The sequence below is a fragment of the Miscanthus floridulus genome, chromosome 2, assembly GCF_019320115.1.
Source record: "Miscanthus floridulus cultivar M001 chromosome 2, ASM1932011v1, whole genome shotgun sequence".
In the NCBI taxonomy this organism is placed as follows: Eukaryota; Viridiplantae; Streptophyta; class Magnoliopsida; order Poales; family Poaceae; genus Miscanthus; species Miscanthus floridulus.
Genome location: NC_089581.1, coordinates 150082372 through 150107645, shown reverse-complemented (window position 1 = coordinate 150107645; position 25274 = coordinate 150082372). Strand labels below are relative to the sequence as shown.

The following is a 25274-nucleotide window of genomic DNA, read 5'->3' as shown; positions in this document are numbered from 1 at the left end:
TTTGTAAAGACCCTTGCGTAGAGGCGGCTGAGCAAACCGCCCCTACAAAGGGTTAGCAGCCGTCACTAGAAATGTTTTTTTTAGTAGTTTTTATTAATGCCTGCGCCCAGCAGGCGTGCTCGACTGCTCGTGCTGTGTCATTGCTTTCTGTCGGCTACCACAGGCTGACCCAAGGAGGAATGAGCTCACTGCTCACGAGCCAGATGGGTACTTGTAAACAGTTGTAAAATGTCTAGTAGAGCAGTGAAAGTTCGGCTCATTTCTTCAGCCGATGCGATGGCATTCAGCTTCGAGACAGTGCAGCGGTGCTCATTCGCTAGCTCTGTCAAGGGGTCTTCGCATATTCCTCCAACGAGGATATTGTCAGGATTCAGATCACAAGGAACATTTTCATCCCTGTTCACAAAGCCATAGCACACACTGCCAAACCGGCTGCCTCCCTACACGCTACAGCAACGTCTACTGCTGCGCTTTTATTGGTCTTCACTTCACTTCACTTCACTTCACCGAGAGATGGACGAGCACCTGGTTACTACTACCCTTACCTGCCATGCATCATGCAACTCTCTGCTCTCTATTCTACAGCAAATGTGAAGAAGAAAAGGGTCCATGCCAATACGCCATGCACGAAACAGCACCTAGTTATTACGAGCTAAAAACAAAATCTACAAAGGCTGTACAGACGAACAACACCTTGCTGCGTCGATCATATGGCCACCTGGTTGGTCTGATCGGTTTGATGGCGGAACTGTCAGAACGAGTCGGACAGGAGCCAAGTCTCGAACGCCTCAAGCTCGTGTTCGCCCGGGGTGCAGGCCGCAGCAGCAGCCTGCGGCTCGGCGGTCTGCTGCAGCTCCGCGCTGTGGTCGTTATGCTCCGGCCCGCCCCATAGATGGGCTGCGAAGCCGTCCCAGTCCATGTCGAACAGGTCGTCCACCTGGGCCTCACAGCCGACCGCGTCAAATCCTTCCAGAGCTGCGTCTGTAGACGACATCAGGGCGTCTATCTCACTCTCGGCCTCCCAGAGGTCCCCGAGCTCAATGGGGTCCAGCACCCACGGCCCAGTCGCGTCCTCGGTGAAGGGCCCCTCGGCCGTGCTGCCGCTGCTGCTGTTGGGCTGGTTCGGATCCGGGTCCACCACGGCGCAGCCCAACGCAACAGCAGCCTGCGGCTCAGCGGCCAGCTGCAGCTGCGCGCTCTTGTCGTTCTGCTCCGGCCCGCCCCATAGATGTGCTGCGAAGCCATCCCAGTCCATGTCGAATAGGTCGTCCACCTGGGCCTCACCGATCACCGCGTCAAATTCCAATCCTTCGGGGGTAACCGTGGAATCGTGGCCAGCCCCGATAGACATCAGGGCGTCTATATCGCTCTCGGCCTCCCAGAGGTCCGGAAGCTCTATCGGGTCCAGCCCGGTCGCATCGTCGCTGCAGGGCCACTCGGATCCGGATCCGGATCGCGCCCCGTCGCTGTGCGCCGCCAACGTCGCGGCGGTGGCCGGGCTGGACGCGCCTTTCGCGTCGCCGGACTCCGGTTCGGGCTCAGGGTCCGGCTGATTGCTCTTGGTCGTGCTGCTGCTGGTGGCGCTCTTCGGCGACCGGTCCGGGGTCCTGTCGCCGCGCCGCTTGTCGTCGCTGCGCAGCTTGCTCATGTCGATGGTGACGGTGGCCGGGCTGGACGCGCCTTTCGCGTCGCCGGACTCCGGTTCAGGCTCAGGGTCCGGCTGCTTACTCTTGCTCTTTCTGCTGCTGCTGCCGCTGCTGGTGGCGCTCCTCGGCGACCGGCCCGGGGTCCTGCCGCCGCGCCGCTTGTCGGCGCTGTGCAGCTTGCTCATGTCGATGGTGATGGTGTTGTCCGGCCCGTCGGTGTATTTCCGGTGGTACGTGTGGATCTGCCGGCTGAGGTGCGAGTTCCAGTGGTTCTTGATCTCGTTGTCTGTTCGGCCGGGGAGGTGGCTGGCGATCAGGGACCACCTGCATGCAGGCATCGGAGCAAATACGTAAATCGCAAGGACGATGCTGAGTGATCACTGCTTGTTGGGCACTTGGCGGCTCCGTATTACACGGCACAGCAAAAAACGACAACCGAAATACTGCACGCGAAAAGAAGGCGACATTTGGCTAATGCTAATGTTTACGCTAAAATGTCATAAGAAGAAAATACTGTTCCATTTCACTGGCTGGCTAGAGTGCGTGGCGTCGTGTTTCTTAGTCCCAAAAAAGCAGTAACTTCAGATAGCGTGTGTGTGCATGCTTACGTGCGTGTGTACATACACCTTTGCGAAGGAAAAACTGTACGTACGTGTGCTGACTGGACTCGGTTACTTCTGACTGCAAGTACCGTCTAAAATAGATAAATCAAAAAAGTCAAAGCGACTTATAAGATAGCGTTGTGTGTGTGCATGCTTACGTGCGTGTGTACATACACCTTTGCCATGGTAAGAAGGAAAAACTGTACGTATGCGTGCTGACTGGACTCGGTTCCTTCTGACTGCAAGTAGTATTGTCTACGTACATAGTAAAATAGATGAATCAAAAAAGTCAAAGCGACTTATAATTTAATACGGAGAAAGTAGAGTCAGGACACTGAACTAGCTCCATCGTCCGTTAATAGTATTTTCAAATATTATTCTTTCTTTAAAAGAATTTTGTGTATTGTACCAGGGAAAGATATAGCTATATTAGAGCATCTTCTAGAGATTAGCCAAATCATTTTCTAAAGGTAAATGTGTATATTATTAAAGGAAAAAGGTTTCCAACAGACTATATAAATGACTCTTCAAATTTAGTAGCTCTCCATCCCACCGCATTCGCTCTCTACTTTTGGATAGTCTATCTCACTAGCCAAAATTTACAGAGTCTGTTGCAGTACTCTAATACGGTTTTATCAAATCTATTTTAAAGAGTAGCTAAATCAATAAATTTGGCTAGATATTTTGGCTAATCTCTTAGAGATGCTCCAAATATTATTGTTCGTATAGGTTGTCCTAAATTTACAACACATTAAATCAGTTTAGTAAAATCTATCGTTAAGAAATATATTGATATTGTATTTATATATTTGGTATTATAAATACTATTACATGTATTTTTCCTACATGTTCAGTCAAAATCAAAGAAGATTCTTGAAAAAAAATGTTAAACAAATTTGATGTAGCAATTTTTTTTTTTGCATTCTATAGAATGGAAATAGTATATATATGTGCATGTTGCTATCAAAGTATTGCTTAGTATTCCTCCTGTTACTGAATAAATAAATTCCTACCATAAAAATTTGTCTACAAATAAATCAATCTTTAGAGGCTAAATCGTCTACCAACTCATTTATTTTCCTCAGAGTTCTATCATATTTAGGGCCTGTTTGGTGCGGCTTTGGCTCTAGCAGCGGAGCCGCACCAAACAACGCAGGTCGTAGAATGAGGAGGAGCCATTTCTTTGTACGACTAGCGAAGCCATGATTTCGAGCTCTAGCAGAAGGGCTCTGGCTTCGACAGGGGAGCACGTGGAGCGGAGCCACGCCAAATATCCCCTTATTACCGCTCCCAAATTCTCCAGTTCAGTCTTAAGTTTCTGTAGTTGGGTGGGTATAGTAAATGCTACAACTAAAATAATAACCAAAAAGTGTATAACTATTCCAATAAATGAAGGATAGTATGGTCTTTTATTTGTCATACTAGTTTATCCTAAACTTACTTGAAATCTATTTATTCAGAAACGGAGGGACTAGCAGCTTTCTTATCTCCATTTAATACATATATTTGAACATGAGAAAGTGCCTAGATCGAGCTTTAATTTCCACGTGCTGCAGCTTTTCGTCTTAGAGATGTAACGACCATATGACCGATTACGATCAGCAAGTCGTATATATTTAACTTGTTTTTAGCCCTTACAATATTTCCAGCAGTTTTCCAATCTCACCCCATCCCCATAAAATGGTCATATTGGGAAGATATGTCATTTTTTTCTACTCCTCCAGTGCCCTAATAGCCCTTTTTTTGTGGCCACCAAAAAACTGTTCTTCTCCCCTCAAATGAAGGGGGTTCCATCTCCCCCTATAGTGTGAGTCCCATGATAACTGCCTCCTCTTCTTCCTCCCACACTACCTCTTCTTCTGATCCTCACATGTCGCCCATCCTTGTTGTCGGCGTTCAACAGGTTCTCCGGGAGCCTGCTCCACGTCCACGCTGCTCCATGCTTTCAACCGCCTAAGGATCCCGCGCCCAGCACCGTGCTCCTCGACGGTGCCGACATCTGCGCCATCGACATCTCACCCTGCACCGCAAGGTCGGCATGCTCTTCCCGCTCCTCGCCGCAAGGTCGATTCATGTGGTTGTGGGAGAAGAACTCGTGTGGTCGATCTCAGGGCCATCGCTCCTCGCCATGCTCGATGTGGCGAGATCCCCCCCTAAAACCGCCGACGGGTTCCTCTGCGACTGCCTCAACGACGACCCTGGGCACCGCCCGTGCCACCTGCGACTTCCTCAGCTCCGAGGCCAAGCCCTACTTCTTCACCCTAGATGGTGCCGACCTCCTCTCATCCTCCCGCGCGGCAGGCGCCGACTCCGATCGGTAGAATACACGAAGTCGGAAAGTCACGATACGGAGAAGATGAACAGAGGGGAGACAAAAGAAAAGGGAAAAAAGAAAATAAAGAAATTATAACTAACATGTGAGTCCCACGTTTGTGGGAGATTATTAGTGTTCTGCTGTAGCATCTTCAGCAATAGTTCAAAAAATAATATTGGACCACTCTAATACTATCTTATTGGGAGATTTGTACCGGCTGCTAGAGATGCTCTTACTACCACATTATGCGAATTTCGAAACCATGAGCAGTGTGGGGCATTATGTCAAGATGTCAACAGGGCCCCGTTCTCCGATTCCCCACAGGGAATTCACCCATTAGGAGGACAGGGATGGTATAAATCTTGTCCCCATGGGGAATTAAATGGGGGAAAAATCATCCCCATCGGGTATGACGGGGGCGGAGATGGTATACATGCCCCCGTCCCCGTTCCCCGCGGGGACCCAAAGTGTTTAAGGCCTATCTGAGAAGGCCCAATTCCTACGTACATATATAAGGCAATGTGTAACCCTAACCTTATCCTTTCCATTCGTTCCCAATCCCCTCCCCCCCAGCCGCCGCTATCGCTCCCTAATCCCTATCGTGTGTTCATGACTCATGAGTCACGACTCGCAGACCTGCTGCCGCCGCCGCAGCCACTCCACCTCCTGCAGCCACTCCACTCCACCGACCACCTGCAGTCACCGAAGACGGGAAAGAGGACCAGATGCTGACCGGAGATGGGGGCTGGCTAGATTGTAGCTACTTCTCACAGGCTCGCACCTCTCCAGCAGCTCACCATCGGATCCACACCACCAGGGCCGCGCCGCCTGCAGAGCATCACGGGAGATGCATCCGCACAACCTTCACCGTCGGCCACCATGGCTTCGCCCTCCCCGCCTCCAAGCTCGGATGGTGATGAAGTAAGGTGAGAAACTAAGACTCCATGTAGCCTGCACTCCTACACTTTGCACAAGCGTGTCTTAGTCCTCCCTTGAGATTTTGCCTATCGGGCATGGGCGGGGTATGGGCTATGGTTGCATGCCTGCATCGTTCTCGTTCACTCACTAACCCACGTCTGGCGGTCCTCACGAAGGGTCGCCTTGGATTTGGATCGACCACCAAATGCTATGCCGGCTACTAGATCTGCCGTGTTGGCGCCTGCTGCAGCCATTGTCGCTTCTGCAAAGGGACGACCTCCAAAGCCTCAAATAAAAAAGTCCACGACCAAGACGCCAAGCCGTCTTGCAATTGAAGGAGCTCTTGCTCCGACCACTCCAGAAGCATCAATCGACGGTGGCCTCCGGCTACTAAAATCCATGGGGTCGGTTTTAATCTCGCTAATCTTCTTCTCTTATTAGCTTGTTTATATTAACATTTTTGCACGTATAAACTATATTCCATCGTTATGATTTATGAATGAATGCAACTAAAATCCATGGTTCTGAATCATTTAGTTAAAACTTCAGATTATTATTGAATGTATATGTGTGTAACGATTTACATAGTATGGTACAATGTTCATATTTATATTCTATGCTCTGAGCTTCAGATTATTGCAGCATGTTTAAGTGCATTTTATTTATGTTTGCATATTTCATATATAGTCACAAATTTCATTCATATTTATTTATTAATTGTCAGATTCACTATGAACGCAACTCAAGACAGCGGGAGTAGCAGCCAACAAGATTCACAATCACTTCCACCACAAACTGAATCTGTTAATGATTCTGAGCCGATACAAATTGATGACGATGAGCACGTTATCCCATATTGAGGAAGGTAGCACAAGATATATTTGCCATCCTAGGGCGTGTTCGGCTGGTCGTTTTCGGCTGGCTGACTCGCCTATTTCTCCAGCCGGAGCAGTGTTTTTCTCTCACAAAATTTCAGCATAAACAGTAAAATCCAGCATGAACAGTACCCATTTCAGTTTAGCCGAACAGATTGCTAGTTAGTACAGTTGCATCTGAATCTGTATTTAGCACTAATGGACGTGTTCTTAGTGAGCACCATAGTAGGCTTAATTCAGATATCCTGGAGGCTTTAATGTGTTCACAGAACTAGCTGCGAAACAAATACCAAGGTACTTGTGCTGTCCCATTTGTGGTATACTCCATACATTCTACAAGTGTGATGGTTCTAAATTAATTCTTCTAATGCTTTTCTATCCCACTTTCTGTAGGCGAAGGTGGCGGAAAAGTGGGCCATCCGATGACCAAAAAGTGTTGAACGTACAACGTCTTCCCTAGGGATGACGCCAACTATCGGTGCAGAAAGTGACCAAAACATAAATATTTGTAGTTTTGTCATACATTGTGATCGGATGTGGCCTAGCACTTAATGACACATGGTTTACATTGGTTCAGGCAACGTGCCCTACATCCAGTTTGAGTCGGTCGATGACTTTATTCCTGAGCCCAGGTGCTCGAAGTTTGCAGTTGGGTTACAAACGAGAAGGAGAAAGATAGGGGATACAAGAGATTCGGTTGGACTCTGGTCAAAGGGGCCGAGAGTGATGGGAGCTCCGCTACGTGCTATGTGTTCGAGCGTGTGCTCGAGGTTTAAACCTGGTGGTTCTGTTATTGTGTACTAGTGAACTTGATCGATCCGAATCAACTCTTTTGGGAGAGATCGCATCCCCTTTTATATATGAAGGAGATGGCCTTACAAGTGAGAGGGAGAGAGTATGTATGTTGCTAAGTCTTGCTACTCACGCTGGCGGGTACAAGATGATGGTAGGCGCCCACAATACTGTTTATTGTCATACGCACGTGGGAGGTTGCGTCGTCTTCTTTAGGTATGGCAGACGTCGGTGCCTGCCACACTGTTGATACCCAGAGACATGCAAGGGGTTTTACCATGTTCGCCTGGTACGGTAAATACCGGCGCTTACAACACTGTTGATGCCTAGAGGCATGTGTGGGGAGCTGTCGATGTTTTACCACCGATAGCCTGCCACGGGAGTACTCGGGGCAGTATGTTCGGGCTTTGGCGTATGCTGAACTCGATGGTTAACGCAAGAGACAGTCGATTTATCCTAGTTCAGGCCTTCGATCGTAGATTGAGTAATAACCTTACGTCGAGTCGGCGCTAGCCTTTGCGTTGGATTGATTGTGATATGTTGTGTTGTACAATTGCCGTCCCTCTCTCTCAGGAGCCCTGCCCTCCTTTATATAGTCAGGAAGCCAGAGTCCTAGTCGGTTTACAATGAGATTTCCTAGTAGGATAACTTAATTGTTCTACTACTAAGATTACATGGGAAGAATCCTAGTTGGATTAGATCTTCTCTTTCCCTTGCGGGGTATCCTATGGGTCCCGTATCGATAAGCCCCCGAGCACTTCATGGTTGAGCTCTGAAAGTCTTGCTTTGCTCCTTCAAGTCTTGTTGAGTAGGAACAAAATGTCATCCGAGTGCTTTCTGGAGTGAAACCTTGTAGCGCTTCTTGGGATCTTCGAGTGGTGAGTGCTTTTTGAAGAAAAAGTACATCCATCTGGTTGTAGCCCTCGAGCCTCTTGCTATTTAGAACAAGGAGCTGGAGGATCTTGTCTTGAAGTTGCTCTTATTGTTCGTTGAAGTTTTATAAAAAAGAACTCGAATATAGCTTGTTCCGGGTTCTTTTTGTCGTAATGTCTTGAAGTGGTCTGCGTTGAGGGAAAAAGCGCACTCACTAAGTGTAGCCCCCGAGCCTCTTGCTATTTGGAACAAAAAGTTGGAGGGTCTTGATCCTTTATGTTGTTTGAAAATTTGTGTTCTTAAGTAGTCCCCGAGACTTGGATTATGTCATCATTCGAGTAGTTTTGCGGCATCTTTCCGTAGCAGCCCTTTAGTCTTGGATTAAACCATCATTCGAGTAGTTTCGCGGCATACAGCCTCCGAGCTTATGTCCGGGTTCTTTTTGGGTGGGTGCAATTTTTGTAAAAATTGCACTCACTGAGTGTAGCCCCCGAGCCTCTTGCTTTTACTTGCAAAAGTTGGAGGGTCCAGGTTCTTGTCTTCAAAAAATTCTGGGGCTATATGTCCCGCAGCCCCGTGCTTTGTCCGAGTTCTTCCCTTTAGAAAAGAAGTTAGATGAAGAGTCTTGATGTGTCGTTGTCGTTGTCAGATGTAGTTGTATGGTGGTGGTTGAGTGTAAATGCCTTTTGTTCACGGGTTGTACTGTGCTGGTATATTCTTCCGAATATGCCTGTTTTCGAGTACTGCTTCCTCTCGCCTGAGTCATCCATTATTGAGTCCTATCTTTTCACTGTGTACTTTGTTAGGCTTATTTTATTGGTTCTCCTAGTCCATGTGCGCCGCTCCTTTGGACTATAAATACTATCCCGGAGTGCTTGTTTTCATCCATTGGACATTCTGTTGAAACCTTTGTGGTTATGAACATGGTAGTTTGTGAAGTAGAGCAGCCCCCAGTCATATTTTGTAGTTCTTGTGTGTCTTGTCGTAGCTGGAGGAAGTCTTGTGATAGAGATTAGAGGTAGGCTAATCCCGCGACAGCATTGTGCCATGGTGTACATGGTGGTAGTTGAAGGAAGTCTTGTGATGTAGGCTTCGTTCCTTCATCCGGCAGTTCTGGGTTGATCCTCGTCGCCTGTCTTGAGACTGTCCGGTGCAGATCAACACCATATCTAGCATCACATCGGTCTTGGGTAGACAGATGCCCGCTGGCCTTCTCTGCTCCATGTTGCCCTGCCGTGCTGCCGATTTCCGCCTTGGATGCATTGCGTCCGTCCTTTGAAGAAAACAGTGTAGCTGATGGCGGTTTGTCCTTCCGAGTAGCAATTTGGGACACGTAGTCGCTCCAGAGCCTAGCCGTGTTCGTGTTCCTCTTTGCTACTTTGCTTTTCGTGGCGCCGAGTTCATTGGGTCTTGTAAGATTTGTAATCTTTCATTTTTGAAGTTGCTTGTAATGTAACGAATCTTGTCTTCTGAGTTGTCTTTTACTTTTCTACTGTGATCTCTGTCGTTCATGAGGTTACCGAGTTCTTTCTTAAATAATCAGGTTACTTTGTTCCTTGCGAGGTAGCCCTTTCTTTCTTCTTGGTTTGACGAGTTGTTCTTGTAGTTCATCTGATAACCCTGCCGTGGTGCCGTGTGGATAAGTCTGAAATCTGCCCGTTGGTTTGTACCATTGTGTGGATTCATGCCCTCCGCCGTTTTAGCTACATCGGTAAATGGACCGTTGCATTCTCACACTGTGTTTTAATGGGCCTTGTGGTCCGTTTTTGTTACTGAAAGATCTATTTAAAGACCTTTTATCTTCCTTTCCCTTGCTGCCTAGCTCTTGCCTTTATACCCTAGCTTTCAGAAATCCACCACTGTCTTCATCGCTGTCACTCGATCATCTTCATCCTAGCTTTCTCTTCCCTAGTGCCTTCTTTGCTTCCGCCAGTTCATGGGAAAGAAGAAAACCGCAAGCAAGTCTCAGGCGACCTTCGTGGATGAGGAGTCGTCCCTTTCTTTGATCGAAAACCAGGAGTTCGTGGCCATGAGGGCTGCTCAGAAGGTTTGGCCGGCTCCAACAACAAGCGAAGACCAGCTGCGTGAGCTCGTTAGCGATGGCTTGATCCAAAGCAAAGTTATCGCTGAATGGAGAGTTCTAGGCGAGCATCGGGTTCCAGCTCCGGGTCCTGGTGAGATTGTCCTCTTTGTTTCCTTTGTCTACGCCGGACTTTGTCTTCCTGCTTCCGCCTTCCTTCATCAGTTTCTTGGTTATTTCGGGGTTAGTCTGAACCATCTAACCCCCAATGCCGTTCTCCATCTTTCTATTTTTGTTCACCTTTGTGAAGCCTTCCTTGAGATCCCTCCTTCTCTATCTCTTTTTCGCTTTTTCTTTCGTCTGAAACCTCAACCCCGCCGTGAAGAAACCAGTGTTCTTGGCGGTTGCGGGATTCAGTTTTGCCAGGGTCTCAAGATTAAGTTTTTTGACTATGACCTGGTCGACTCCGTAAAAGATTGGCGTGCCGAGTGGTTTTATGCTGCCAATTTGATCCCTTCCCTCATCGTCCACTCTAGATCTGGTCTTGTGGTGAACGACCGATGGGACAAGAAGCTTGAGTCACCTGCTGAGATTCAAGCGATCCAGCCGCTCCTTGATAGGATTAGCATGCTGAAACAACAGGGTTTGACCGGCTTCGGTATCGTTTCAAGCTTTCTTTGTCGCCGGGTTCAGCCTTTGAAGGAGTGGGAACATCTTGGCTTTGAGTATTCTGGGGCCGAGGATCCCTCACGCATGGTCCTAGCTCTTGAGCTGACCGGTGAGGAGGTACTCGAGCGCCTCTAGAAAATGCCGAAGGGAGTGAGCGTCATTCCTCCTGCCGTCTCTGAGTTCTCAGCCAACAACCCGCCCCCAGCTGTGAGTTGTCTATCTTCTTGTTTGAGTACTTTATGTACCCTTGCTGCATCCATTCTTGCTTAGCCTTTCTTTGTCTCGGTGTTTTATTCTTTTTCGCAGGAGCTTGGGTGGAACTTTGTCGATCCGATCCCCCTTGATGCTCTCCCTACCGTGGCGGAGACTGGGGATCGTCTAGCTAGAACTTCTACAATTAGTAAGTCCCAAACCTCTACAGCCCTTCCTAGGGTTTCTTCCAGATTTGTTGATGTATATGAAGAATATGTTCCTCGTCTAGTCCCTCGCGGTCCTCGCAGTGTCCCGAAGAGGGGGCGAACGGATGGGTCTTCATCTGGCCTACCTGTCTCCAAGAAGCCTCGCAAACCAAGTACTCCCTCAGGTACTCCAGTCGTTGCTAGCATGCTCTTAGGTGAGCACATTTAATACTCTTTGTTCCTTTATTTTCCTGTTTCTCTCTTGAACTGAGTAGTTTTTATCCTCTTTTCAGCAGGTGCTCTGGTTTTCTTGGCTGAGGAAGAAGAGGATGATGAAGTACCCCTCGTCATGCGGCGGTGAGTTGTTTTTCATATTCCTGTTGTATCGAATTTCTCTTCTTTGTCTTGACTTTCATCCTTGAACTTTTTGAAGTAATCGGAGGTCGGGTGTGAGTTCTTCCGAGGCTCCCGCGCCGACTTCTTCTGAAGCTCCGGTGTCGAGTTCTTTGGTTGCCTCTGTCCCGAGCTCTACCGCTCCTCTAGTGCGGAGTTCTTTCATGGTTCCATCCCCGGCTTCTTCTGCGGCTCCATTGTCGGCTATCTCGCTCCCATCGCCGGGTGGCGGGGACGTTTTCGCCATCGTGGTTCCCCCTGCGAGGCCTTCTTTTGGCTTTGCGAAGAAGAAAGTAGTCGGGTGAGTAAATTCTGGCTTTTATCCTTTTGGCTTCTTTCTTCTTCTGGTTCTTATCGGTGCTTCCTTTTGTCACTTTTCAGTGTTTCGTCTTCTCTCGTTTCTTCATTGGCTTTTATCCTTTTGGCTTCTTTCTTCTTCTGGTTCTTATCGGTGCTTCCTTTTGTCACTTTTTAGTGTTTCGTCTTCTCTCATTTCTTCATCGACTTCTTCTCTACCTCCCGCCGTGCCAATGAGTTCCGAGCCTCAGGACTCACAACATTCTGTTGATGAAGTTGCCGTGGGAGCTTCGGAGCTACCTGGCGAAGTTGCGGATTTGGCCGCTTCGGAGGTGACTGTGGCCGTCGTGCCGGGTCCTTCTGAGGGTTTGGCTCCGGCTTCTCTGGAGGTTGCTTTGGTCGCTCCTTCTTCGCCCCAGCCGGCCTCTCCTTCCCCTTCTCTTGCTTCCGGCGGTCCCTCTTTTTCCGGTGGTGTGGTGCAACAGTTCGATGCCACTCATCGGTTATCGGAGCTGACCACAGCCTAGGGGAGCTTATCGACCCTCGCGACTTCTTTTGGTGAAAAGCTCCAGGTAGGTTTTACTGCCGCTCTTTTTTGTGTGCTTGTTTTTCTTCTGTTCTCACGCCTTGTTTCTCTTTGCCTCTTTTCGCTCAGTCTTTCTCTCGTGATCATTCTGGCTTCTTTTTCTCATCTGAAAATGAGAGAAAGTTGTCTTCTGAGGTGGATGCTCTAAAAGCCGATCTCGACCTTCTCTGGGCTGAGTTGGAGACAGAGCGTCAAATGCATCGAAAGGAGGAGAAGACCCTTTGTGCTCGGGTAGTGGAGACGGAGAAGCAGAGAGATGCCGCGGTGGAGTCTGCGAAGGATGAATGCAAAGGTGCCATGGGTTATGCCTGTTTCTTCTTGTATTTTGACTTCTTTTTCCGCTGACTTGTTCTTGGATGTCTTGTCTAGTTCTTCGAGTTGAGAAGCAGAAGCTCTCGAAGAGTATCGATGAAATGAAGGCTCTTGTCCGCTCTAGTCATAATAAAGCTGAGGAGGTAATTACTCATGCTGAGGAAGAACTCGCCCTTGCTAAGCTGATTAGGCGCGGAGCTGACAAAGATCTTGTGCAGGCCTAAAAACTATTGAAGTTTTGTCTAGGAAACTGGCGATGGCTACTGAAAATTGGAACGTTTTGTGGAAATCTTTTCGCTCAGTAGCCGATGTTCTCCGGACTCCAGCGGATGATGGGCAATCTTGGGCGCAGTTCATTCCTTGGATTCCGACTCGTTTCCAAGAGCTCGCAAAGAAGTGTGCTCAAGTATGTACCAAGAATGTGCTAGCCCAGGTCCGGGTCCTTGCTCCAGAGGCGCCTCTGTCCAAGATAGCAGAAGAAGCTGAAAGCCAAGAATACCTTGACGCCATTGAGAGGATGGAGCCTGAGGTCGAAGGTTTAGCCAGTAGGGTTGTAGACAGTCTAAATATTGACATTTCTCTTTCCGATGACAATGCTTGATTCGACTGTTCATCCCCTTGTAATATTACACTCCTCTTTAAATGAAGATTCTTTATTTTTGTTGATGTATTCTTTGCCCGGGTGCGGTTGAAGTTACTTGACTTGCTGATTACTTTGTCCTGTTTTCGTCTCTGCTCCGCAAAACAACTCTGTGCGTTATTCCGATGAGACCCCTCGATTTGTCGAGTACTTTTCTTTTCGTCCCCTTTTGTGATCCATCGAGTGCTTTGTCCACGCTATGACTTGTTAGATGTAAATCTTTGTGTTGATAACCATTCATCCGCGCTATGTAAAAATGACTCGGCATAGAATGTTTCCTTGACGAACTTGGTGCTTGTGCTTTTCTGAGGAAAAAGTATTCCTATCTAGATTTATCCCCCGAGCCTCTTGCTTTTCGGAACGAAGAGCTGGAGGGTCTTTTGAAGTTCAATTTTGGTTGACTAGTTTTTAGCTTTTAGCTACCCTCATCGGCGGGCTCAAGCGTGTTTTCAGCTATTTTGCTCTCGGCCGGGATGCTCAGGCATGTTTTCAGCCATTTTGCTTTTTGTTTCGGGTGTTAGCTTTTAGCTACCCTCATCGACGGGCTCAAGCATGTTTTCAGCTATTTTGCTCTCGGCCGGGATGCTCAGGCATGTTTTCAGCCATTTTGCTTTTTGTTTCGGGTGTTAGCTTTTAGCTACCCTCATCAGCGGGCTCAAGCGTGTTTTCAGCTATTTTGCTCTCGGCCGGGATGCTTAGGCATGTTTTTAGCCATTTTGCTTTTTGTTTCGTGAAAACAACTCGTTGGAAGTCATGACAAGACGTGCTGTGGATGAATATCATCTTTATTGATCATGAATATAAATTAATACATATGTTGTTGAAGAGTATTGTCTTTCATCAATTGTGAACGTTGGTCCCTTATGGCTTGCATATCTATTTTTTGTTGAGTTGTTTTTACGCATAGAATCTTCTTAGCTGGCTGATGTGCCATGTATTGCTGACTTCTTTTCCATCTTCAGTTATTAACTTGTATGTGCCTGGTCTGGTGACTTTTGTGATGATGAACGGACCTTCCCATGGACTGAGTAGCTTATGTCGTCCGTCAGTCTTTTGTATCCTTCTTAGCACTAAGTCTCCGACTTGTAGCGATCAAGGTTGGGTACTCTTGTTGTAGTGCCGTCTTAGACCTTGTAGGTATCTGGCTGATTGGAGGGTAGTGTTTACTCTGACTTCTTCTGAGCTGTCGAGTTCTAATCTTCTTGTGTGTTCTACTTCTCCTTCATCGTATTGTTCTATCTTTGGTGATGTCCAGATCAAGTTGGCGGGTAGTATGGCCTCTGACCCATAAACTAGGAAGAAGGGTGAGTAGCCTGTTGCTCTGCTTATTTGAGTTCGTAGCCCCCATACTACTTTTGGTAATTCTTCGATCCATTTGGACCCATAGTCCACTAGTTCTTCGTATAACCTTGGTTTTAATCCGGCTAGTATGAGTCCATTAGCCCTTTCTACTTGTCCGTTGGCTTTTGGATGTGCTACAGACGCATAGTCTATACTGAAACCACAGTCTTGTGCCCAGCTCTTGAATTCTGTGGCTATGAAGGGGGAACCTAGATCTATGATGATTCGATTGGGCATGCCGAAGCGGTGCATAATATCTTGGATGAACTCGACTGCTTTGGTTGCGCTGTATTTCGCGAGTGGTTTGTATTCAATCCACTTGGTGAACTTGTCGATTGCTACAAAGATGTACTCGAAACCGCCTTTTGCTTTCTTCAGGGGTCCTACTTGATCCAGCCCCCAGCAGGAAAAAGGCCAAGCGGGTGGGATGCAAATAAGATTGTGAGCTGGCACATGGGCTTGTCTTGCAAACATTTGGCAACCTTTGCATTTTCTGACAAGTTCTTCTACGTCTTTCAAAGCGGTCGGCCAGTAGAATCCGGTGCGAAATGCTTTGCCAACTAGTGTTCTTGAAGCGGCATGATTTCCACAGCAACCTGAGTGTATTTCATCTAGGATCTCTTTTCCTTCTTCAAATGAGACACATTTTAGGAGTACTCCTGATGATGCTGCTCTTCTATAAAGTCTATCTCCTACTAGAACGTAGTTTTTGCTTCTGCGAACCACTTGGGTGGCTTCTGCTTTATCTGCTGGCAATTTATTTTCTTTGATGTAGTTGATGAAAACTTGGCTCCTTGAAGTGTTGATTACCAAGATCTGAACGCCTTTGGCCTGAATTTCATGGGTTGTTTCACCGGATTGTTTGATAGAGGGAACTGATAGCTCTTCTATGAATACGCCGGGTGGAACCTTCGCTCTATCTGATCTGAGCTTGGCGAGGACGTCTGCTGCAATGTTGGAATTGCGCAGGACGTGTAGAATTTCTAATCCTTGAAAATGTTTTTCGAGTTTCCGTATTTTAGCATAGTAAACACTCATGTTTTCTTTGGTGCAATCCCAATCTTTGTTGACTTGGTTGATGACTACTACTAAATCGCCGTATACGAGTAATCTCTTTATTCCGAGAGTAATTGCCACTCGTAACCCATGGATGAGGGCTTCATATTCTGCTTTGTTATTTGTAGCTTGCCATAATATCTGAAGGACGTACTTGAGTTGTTTTCCTTCTGGAGAAATGAGGAGAACGCCTACACCGGCCCCGCCTAGTTTGAGTGATCCATCAAAGTACATCTTCTAGTGGTCAAGGATTGTATCTGATGAAGGCTGTTGAATCTCTGTCCATTCAGCCACAAAATCGGTGAGGGCTTGAGATTTGATTGCTTTCCGTGGGGTGAAATCTATGTCAAGAGCTCCGATTTCAACTGCCCACTTGGATATGCGCCCTGTGGCATCTTTATTGTGTAGGATGTCTCCGAGTGGAAAATCTGTCACCACGGTAATCTTGTGGCTTTCGAAATAGTGGCGAAGCTTGCGTGAGGTGATGAGTAGAGCATAGAGTAGTTTTTGTACATGCGGGTACCGGATTTTGGATTCTGACAGTACTTCGCTGATGTAGTATACGGGACGTTGCACTTTATACACACGCCCTTGTTCTTCTCTTTCTATGACTATTGCTGTGCTGATTACGGTAGGAGTCGCCGCAATATATAGCATCATATCTTCATCTTTCTTTGGAGGGGTCAGGACAGGCGACGAGGTGAGGTTTTCTTTAAGTTTTTTGAAAGCTTCGTCGGCCTCTATTGTCCACTCGAACTTGTCTGTCTTCTTTAGTAGTTTAAAGAAAGGTAACCCCTTTTCGCTGAGTCTTGATATGAAGCGGTTGAGGGCCGCCATGCATCCTATTAGTTTCTGCACATCTTTGACACTTCTAGGTGGGCCCATTTCTGTTATAGCTCTTATTTGCTTGGTACTGGCTTCGATCCCGCACTGACTGACCAAAAATCCGAGTAGTTGTCCTGAGGGAACTCCAAATACACATTTGTTTGGGTTCAATTTCCATCTCCATCTCTTCAAGTTTTCAAAGGTTTGCTTTAAATCTTCAATCAGGGTGTCTGGGTTCTTTGTTTTTACCACTACATCGTCCACGTATGCCTCCACATTTTCACCGATTTGATTCCCAAGGCAAGTTTGGATAGCTCTTTGGTATGTGGCACCAGCGTTCTTTAGTCCAAACGACATGGTCTTGTAGCAGTAGGCACCAAACGGGGTGATGAAAGATGTCTTGCTCTGGTCTTGTTCTCTTAGTGCGATCTGGTGATACCCTGAATAGCAATCGAGAAAAGATAATAGTGCAGATCCTGCTGTTGAGTCAACTATCTGGTCAATGCGTGGTAGCCCGAACGGATCTTTTGGGCAATGTTTGTTGAGATCTGTGTAGTCGACGCACATGCGCCACTCGTCCGTGTTTTTCTTCTGCACAAGGACCGGGTTGGCTAGCCAGTCTAGATGAAGAATTTCCCTGATGAATCCGGCTGTCATCAGTTTTGTTATTTCCTTTTTAATTACTGCCTTTTTGTCGGGTGAGAATCGTCGTAGCCGTTGCTTTACATGCTTGGAGCTTTCATTAACATCAATTATGTGCTCAGCCAACTCCCTTGGGACTCCTAGCATGTCGGCCGGCTTCCAGGCAAAGATATCTTTGTTGTCCTAAAGAAAGTTGGTGAGCGCGAGTTCCTATTTTGTCGAGAGGTGAGCACTGATGGTTGCTGTCTTGGAGGTATCGCCTGTGCCTAAGTCAATTTGCTTGACGTCGGCTTCTTTTGGTGGTGCGATGATGCTGGGCTTTTTAGCCGGTATTTCTAATTCTTCTTGGCTTGTCTCTGCAGCGATTGCGGCTATTTCTTTTCTTCCCTTGTTGGCTTGTGCCTTAGCTGCAATTTGGATCGCCTGAACATCGCAGTCAAAAGCACGCTTCAAATCGCTTCGAAGAGAAAGGATACCGTTGGGCCCTGGCATCTTAAGCAGTAAGTATGGATAATGTGGTATTGCCATGAATTTGGCCAGTGCTGGACGTCCGAGAATTGCATGATATGACGAATCGAAGTCAGCGACCTCAAATTTGATAAACTCTGTTAGGTAATTTAAAGGAGTTCCAAAAGTAACGGGTAAAGTAATTTGTCCGAGTGGCATGGCTGCTTTGCCGGGTACTATTCCGTAAAAAGGTGTGCTTGTTGGCGTGATCATCCCGGCGAGTTGTAGTCCCATTTTCCTTAGAGTTTCTAAAAAGATGATGTTGAGTCCAGCTCCTCCATCGATTAGTACTTTGGTGACGGTCATACCAGCAATAGTTGGATCTAAAACCAGTGGATAATGGCCTGCGTTTCCCACGCTAGTCCATTGGTCTTCTCTGGTAAATTGGATAGGATATTGTGACCAATTGAGGTATCTTGGTGTAGCCGGTTCTACTGTCATAATGGTCCATAGTGCTAGTTTTTCTTGATGTTTGCTTCTGCAATCCGGAGCCCCTAAGAAGATCACTGCTACCGTTCCCCTGGGTTTTTGGAATCTTTTGTCCTTGTGGTTGTCTTCATCTCTTTTATGATTGTCCTCTTTGGTGTTTTCCTTACTATCTTTTCTTGTGTATCGATCATTAAAAGTGTAGCAATTTCCGATGGTGTGCCTCCCATTAGGGTGCAATGGGCAACGTATGTTTTCAATGTCATCATATCTTCTGGGTTTGGAAAACTTCTTTAATTTGTCGGCCATTGCCACAGTATTATCTGGTCTACGTTTTCTTTCTTGATGTCTGCTATTTCGGTGATTTTGCCTGTCCGAGTTGTCCTGGTTGCTTCTGTCCGGGAACCTCTCTCGTGTTTTTTCTTCTGCGGTAATCATCTTTTCTACTATTTGTCTAAATTCTTCGTTGTTTCTCGGATTTTCTTTGCAGAAGTCTTGAAATTGCCACCTAGCCATGATTCCATGAGAGAAAGCTTCAATTACTTCTCGTTCGGTTATGTCATGCACTTGAGCTCGTAGTTCGCCGAATCGTCGATAGTAATTTCTGAGGCTTTCACCTCCCTTTTGCTTGAGTCCTTTCAGTTCTGCATGAGTGATTGGATGTGTAATGATTCCTGTGAAATTCTCACAAAAAGCTCTTTGCAAATCCTCCCAATTTCTAATGGATCCTGGATTCAGTTTGTCGAACCATTGGATGGGCATGGCTTCTAGTGCCATGGGAAAGAACAGGGTTTTGATATCGTCGTCTCCTCCGGCTAGTTCAATTGATTATGAATATATTTTGAGCCATTGCCTTGGTTCAGTTTTGCCATCATACTTGGAGTGGTTAGACGGTTTGAATTTGTGAGGTAATCGTACCAATGCAAGCCTGTTCGCAAAACAGGGGAATCTGTCGTGTGTCCTGGTTTCTTTGAATTCGGATTCGGCACCTTCTTCTGGCCAGCTGTCGTTTTGATGGGAATAATCTTGCGAGGTTGTCTGGGTAGGCACCCTACTCTTGGTCTTCCTTGGTTGTTCAAATCGGTGACCTTGGTTATGTTCCTTCCTACTTCCTCCGTCATGGCTTCCACCCGGCCCAAGTCTTTCGAAAGCAGATTTCCTTTGGTTTTGATCTTCTTGCTGGTGGGTTGTTGATCTGGCGGGTAGTCTTGATGGAGCTCTCTCTTCATGCGTTCTCGGGATCGTCGAATGGAGCAAGTTCTGGAGCTGTTCATACTTCTCACCGGGGTGTGAAGTTGCTCCGAGTTCTTCTAATGCTTCTCGAATCTTATCGTAAGGTGTATTTGCCGTGCGTCTTCCTTCGACTTCTCATTGCGATTTTCTTTTGTCGTACTCAGCCAACTTTGACTCATATCTGATCCAAGCTTCCCTGCGCTGCCTAGCACAGTGTTGGTGCCCTTGCTTCAACTTGTTTTTTCTTTCTCTAGCTTGTTTTTGACTCTCGGTTTCTCCATCGTAGCCCTGGGCAAAGGGTGATATGTTGGATTCTGATTCATCTGATGACCTGACATCGGGTGCTTCCAAGAGATTTAATGGTGACCGAGGACGTCGAACCATGAGCACTTCTCGTGTGTGAGCCGTTCTGTTATTGGCGTTAGTTTTCATGCTGTCGGAGCCGCTGATAACTTTAGTAGATGCCTCGATGTCGTAGATCGAGTCTCCTTCTTGGTAAGGTAGAATAGCTGTTGTTGTTGTGCCGACTAGTTGAGTTCCACTATCTTCAGGAACGGAACCTGGCCAGTGGATGATACAGTCTTGCGATGTTATCGTTAGCACGAGACCCTCCTGGGCTCCTATCAGTGGTATCCCGAACATTGGATTAAAGGATCTTTCGAACTGTCCCTGATAGGATTTTGCCATGTTGTCGAGCCCAAATGGAAAAGGACTCGACTTCTTGAAGGAACTCTGAGGGTAATCCGAGTTGTTTTGGGTTGTGCTCTGGAATCTTGCCAAAAAAGAACTCGGTTTCTTGAAAGCACTCGGATGACACTTCACCTTGGAACTTGAATTCGAATCGGATATGCGCGGCCGTGAAATCTGATTTGAATCGGATACTATGAGCTGTGCGAATCTTCTGGTGAGCTGATCTGTCGTAGTTGTTGAAATAGAAAACTCTTTATGATGATCTGGATCTTTGAAAAGATGGCTCTGGAGCTTGCCGTTGTTGTCTGCCTCGCAGACCCATGAGCCGAAGATGAAAGTTGATCCCGTTGGGAAGATTATGTTGTCAAGGTCCATCGAGCTCTTGGATGCAAAATCGCCGAAAGCCCCTACCTGGCGCGCCAGCTGTCGATGTTTTACCACCGATAGCCTGCCATGGGAGTACGCGGGGCAGTATGTTCGGGCTTCGGCGTATGCTGAACTCGATGGTTAACACAAGAGACAGTCGATTTATCCTGGTCCAGGCCTTCGATCATAGATCGAGTAATAACCTTACGTCCAATCGGCGCTAGCCTTTGCGTTGGATTGATCGTGATATGTTGTGTTGTACAATTGTCGTCCCTCTCTCTCAGGAGCCATGCCCTCCTTTATATAGTTAGGAAGCCAGAGTCCTAGTCGGTTTACAATGAGATTTCCTAGTATGATAACTTAATTGTTCTACTACTAAGATTATATGGGAAGAATCCTAGTTGGATTAGATCTTCTCTTTCCCTTGCGGGGTATCCTATGGGTCCCGCATCGATAGGAGCCTTACCGTGTTTGTCTGGTATGGGACTTGATGGCGCCCACAACACTGTAGGGGAAAATGTCGGCGCCTACAACACTGCTCGGGTTCTATCATGCCAGGGAGGTCGTAGGGTACTGTTCTGTAGGTGTATAGGGTATGGTCTTTGGTAGTGCGGTTGACTTGAGTGCGCTGCCTTACTTTCTCCGTTCGTTTCCTGGTCCTTACCGAGCGGGCGTCCTCGGTCAGTTGGTCCCAGTCAGCTCTGATTGCGCCAGTCGGAGAGAAGTTGTAAGCAGGGGTTCGGCGCATCCTCGGTCGGAGAAGCGGGTCGGAGTCGGAAGTGGTGTTTGGCCAGGCCTTCTAGTCGGAGAGGCCGTCTGGAGGCGGGTTGGAGACCAAAGCGAGCACTCCGGTCGGAGAGGTGGGCCGGAGTCGGAGGCAGGCGCCGTTTCTCCTCGGCCAGGCCTTCCGGTCGGAAATTGGATCGCCCTTCTGGCCTGCTGTTTTAGGTACTTGGTCTGGCCCAAGAGTTGTGCGTTTGGTTTCACAACGTTGTCTGCTGGGCCGAGCCTTTGCTGGGAAGCCGGTCCATAAGGGACCCCAGGTTTATGAACCCAACACACTCCTTAGTGTTTGCTTCTAAGATTGTTATGAATTTGTCATTTTGTGTTGTAATGCCTCTTTGTGATGAGCCCATGAACTTGTAAACTTATGGTGCTACTTTGCTGTCATGTATTGCCGAAGCACCAAGTTCTTAATTGCCCCTAACTACTGTGGTCATTTGGTTACTGATGTTGATATTGTGTGACATGTTCTTGTGCTCTAGAACAAACGTGGTGGGAGGATCCAGACATCCAGTCCATTGTCACCCTTAGACAGAGTTTGATTACCCTGTGGAAGGCAATGTTTTGTATGGTGAGTAGCTTTCTGGTACCAGGTCTTTTCTATGTGCTTGATGCAGGGATGGGGATCCCCGCGGGGATTAAATCCCCGAGCGGGGACGAGGATGGGAAAGAAGTGTTCCCCGTGAGCTTTCACGGGGGTGGGGACGGGAAAATTTGCCCCCGCAGGGACGGGGATGGGCAGTAACCCGTAACCCTCGACAGAGAATTCTCCGTTGACATTTCGAGCATCATGCCATATTGCCATGCATGCACGTACACGTGGCCTCGGAAATCACACGCATCTCATTGGACAGTAAACTTCACACGCAGCACGCCCTTTTGGCTTCTGCCACACGTACGGGCGTACGGCAACTTCAGCGACACATGCAGTGAGCTGTGAGCCAGTGACAAGGATGAAGGACCGGACGGACACAGCTCAATTCCCACGTGTACATGTATAAACATACAGTACATGAGGCTGTTGGGCTCGAGCGAAGTTGCTTACTGATTAGGGCGCGTGTTACCTGTTTCCAAGGGTGGCATGGAGCTTGATGATGATGTCCTCTTCCTCCTTGGAGATGTTCCCCCTCTTGACGTCCGCCCGAAGGTAGTTGATCCACCGCAGCCGGCAGCTCTTGCCGCACCGGAGCAGCCCTGCACATCGTACCACCAGCAGGAGAAATTAACATGGTGCGGCGACGGGCTAATCATATCATTTGCTAGTGCTGCGCCTCTAGCTAGCTAAGGACGATGAATAAGATGGATCCGAGTTGCAAGATAGAGCTGGTAAGTGATGATGCGTGCGTGGCGTCTATATATTGTATAGCTTGCAATTGGTTACCTGCATTGTTGGGCAGCGACTTCCAGGATCCCTCACCGTGCTCTGCAATGTAGTTGGAGAGTATCTGGTCCTCCTCCGCCGTCCACCTCCCACGCTTGAGCCCCACCTTCTCGCAGCACGGCGCCCTCCCCATCGCGCGCCGCCGCCGGCCGGATCGGATCCCCCCAACGACGTCGTCTGCGCTCGCCCGCTCGCTCGCTCCTTGCCGCTGATCACACCATAGTACCTTGGTCCGCGCTCGCTCGCTCCTTGCCGCGCCGCTGATCACACCATAGTACCTTGGTCCGCGCTCGCTCGCTCCTTGCCGCGCGGAAGGGCGCCGGACACACGCTCTCAGCTCGCAGTGCGTGTGTGCTGTGGCTACTGGCTAGCGAGGCCACGCCACGGCCGGCCATAATATAGCAGCGGCGCGTGGGGGGCGTGCGGGCTCGCCCGCGGGCCGTGTGCACCCAGACGGAGTACGCTAGCGCTTACACGTAACGGACCGGCCGGTCAACTTGATCCGGTTACATGATTGTCCCCTAAAAAAAATGAATAATGATCGGCTACGGGCTACCGTCCTGTCCGGACGCGAAGCACCTCCTCCACTCATCCGCCCTCGCCCCGTGGCTCGCATGTTTCTCATCCCCTCCCATTGCGCGTGCCGCGCCACTCCCTCCCTAGCCGCCGGTGGCACCCTCATCCACCACGGCGCGCGCCCTCCCCCACTCCGCCGTCGTCCTCCCCCCACACCGGCAGCTCCTTCCCCGACCCCGGCGTCCTCCTCCCCCACCCCGGCAGCTCCATCCCCCACCCCGGCGTCCTCCTCCCCCACCCTGGCGGCGTCCTCCCCCACAAGGAGCTCCCAACGCCCTCAGATCCGGCGGCCATGGAGCTCCCCACGCCAGGCTCTCTCCCCCCCTATGTTGCAATTGTATCTTTTAATTGTTTCAGATACTTCAGAGGTATGTTGTAGTTGAATCATATGTATGTTGTAAAAGTAGATCGAAGATGTTGCATATGTTTCAAAGGCATGTTGCAAAGTATTTGTTCAAAATGTTTCACCTATTTCTAGATGTATATTACAATCGTTCTGATTCAGGCTGTTTCATATGCTTCACTCAAATGTTGCAATAATATGTTCCAAATGTTTCAGCTGCTTTAGTCTTATGTTACAACAGTTGTTCCATGTTGTTGCAAGTGTTTTTATTCGAGCATTTTATGTTGTTCGATCGGGGAGGGGGGGGGGGGGGGGTGCTCACCGGGGGCCGGCGAACGGGGGCGCGTGGCTCACCGGGGGGCTAGCGGACAGAGGCACTGGGGGCCGGCGGATGGGGGTGTTGCGATCAGGGGGCTGGGGCGTGCTTGTCGCGCTCGTGGGGCGGTGTGAAGGCGGACGCGGCGGGCTATGGGGCAAGCTTGGGGCGCGTGGCTCGCCGAAGGGCTAGCGGACTAGGCCGGGGGCGAAAGCGGGCACGGGTAGGTTGAGCACTTGAGCGGGCGTCCAGACGCGCGTGGTGCGCCGCACGTCCAGGCGCTAGAGGTTCCCTTGGTTAATACATGTTCGATACCCTTCTCTCCTCTCCCAGCTGCCTATGTATCACTCCACTCCTAAACGGGCTCACAACGAATACAGGCCCATTGTGGACCGCTGACGCGAGAGCTTTTGGTATGGGCCATTGTAGTGCGGCGCGGCTTCGGCTTTTCTGAAGATGGGACGAGATGAGGGACGGTGACAGATTGCTAGAATGATAAGCTAACTTGTACTCGGTCGGAACGATTGATCAGCCAGAATGACTGCTGGTCTTATATTGCATGATAACCGAACGAGTCCCAAGTGGTGAGCGAGTACCTAGCGGCGGCCGTAGGTGTGGCTGCTGGCGCGGGCACGTGGGTGCGCCCGCCGCCCGGCAATGTGGGCGCCGTGGCGCGAGGCCGCACCACCGTCCGCTCACGCCGCCTCCGGAGCAGCGGTGCCCCCCGCGCTTTTTATGTCTCCTGTTATGCTATACATAGGCAGGACTTGTAGGAGTACTGGGACCTGTAGCAAATGTATGTACCAGCACTGTTACTGTGCATCAGTAGAAACGTGGAGTGCTCGCTACTAGTACTGCTCGATCGACGACCCTAGTGAAGTTTGTTTACGCAAAAAAAAAAAGAATGATTTGGTTGCCCTTGTCCTGCACTGGCGCATCCTCGCTCCTCGGCCAGTAGCCAGCAGGCCGGCGCCGTGAGCCCGTGATCGTGCGCAGCCTGGCCGGGCGAGGCCGCATATGATTTTCTAGGCTCCCCTGGTCCTGCAAGATTTCCTTGCATTGCACGTCTGGCTGGGATCAATAGGATGGCACACAAAAAATGACATTCGCTTGCCCGCCAATAGGATGGCCGCTTGCAGGTGCATTCTAACTTTTCCAGTTAGGCTATGTTTAGTTTCCCCAATTCTCTGAATTTGGCACTATACAAAAAGAAGATTTTCCGTCACATCAAACTTGCGGTACATGCATGAAGTACTAAATGTAGATGAAATCAAAAACTAATTGCACAGTTTGATTGTACTTTGCGAGACGAACGTTTTGAGCCTAATTAGTCAATGTTTGGACAATTATTATTAAATACAAACGAAATGCTACGGTACACTACAGTGCAGCTTGATTTCCGACGGCGCCAACTTTGGCCAGAACTAAACGCGGTCTTAATCTAGTAGTCACCG

At 48.6% G+C, this 25274-nt stretch overlaps 1 protein-coding gene across 1 annotated transcript; it reads right to left on the bottom strand.

Moving 5' to 3' along the window:
• Positions 1-722: 722 nt before the first annotated feature.
• Positions 723-22735, bottom strand: LOC136540071 (transcription factor Y1-like). The gene is made up of 4 exons (XM_066532057.1): positions 22586-22735; positions 22269-22398; positions 1621-1970; positions 723-1149 (listed from the first exon to the last, which is right to left on the bottom strand). The coding sequence occupies exons 1-4, from the start codon at positions 22716-22718 to the stop codon at positions 752-754; spliced, it is 1011 nt and encodes a 336-aa protein (XP_066388154.1). The 5' UTR covers positions 22719-22735; the 3' UTR covers positions 723-751.
• Positions 22736-25274: the final 2539 nt, after the last annotated feature.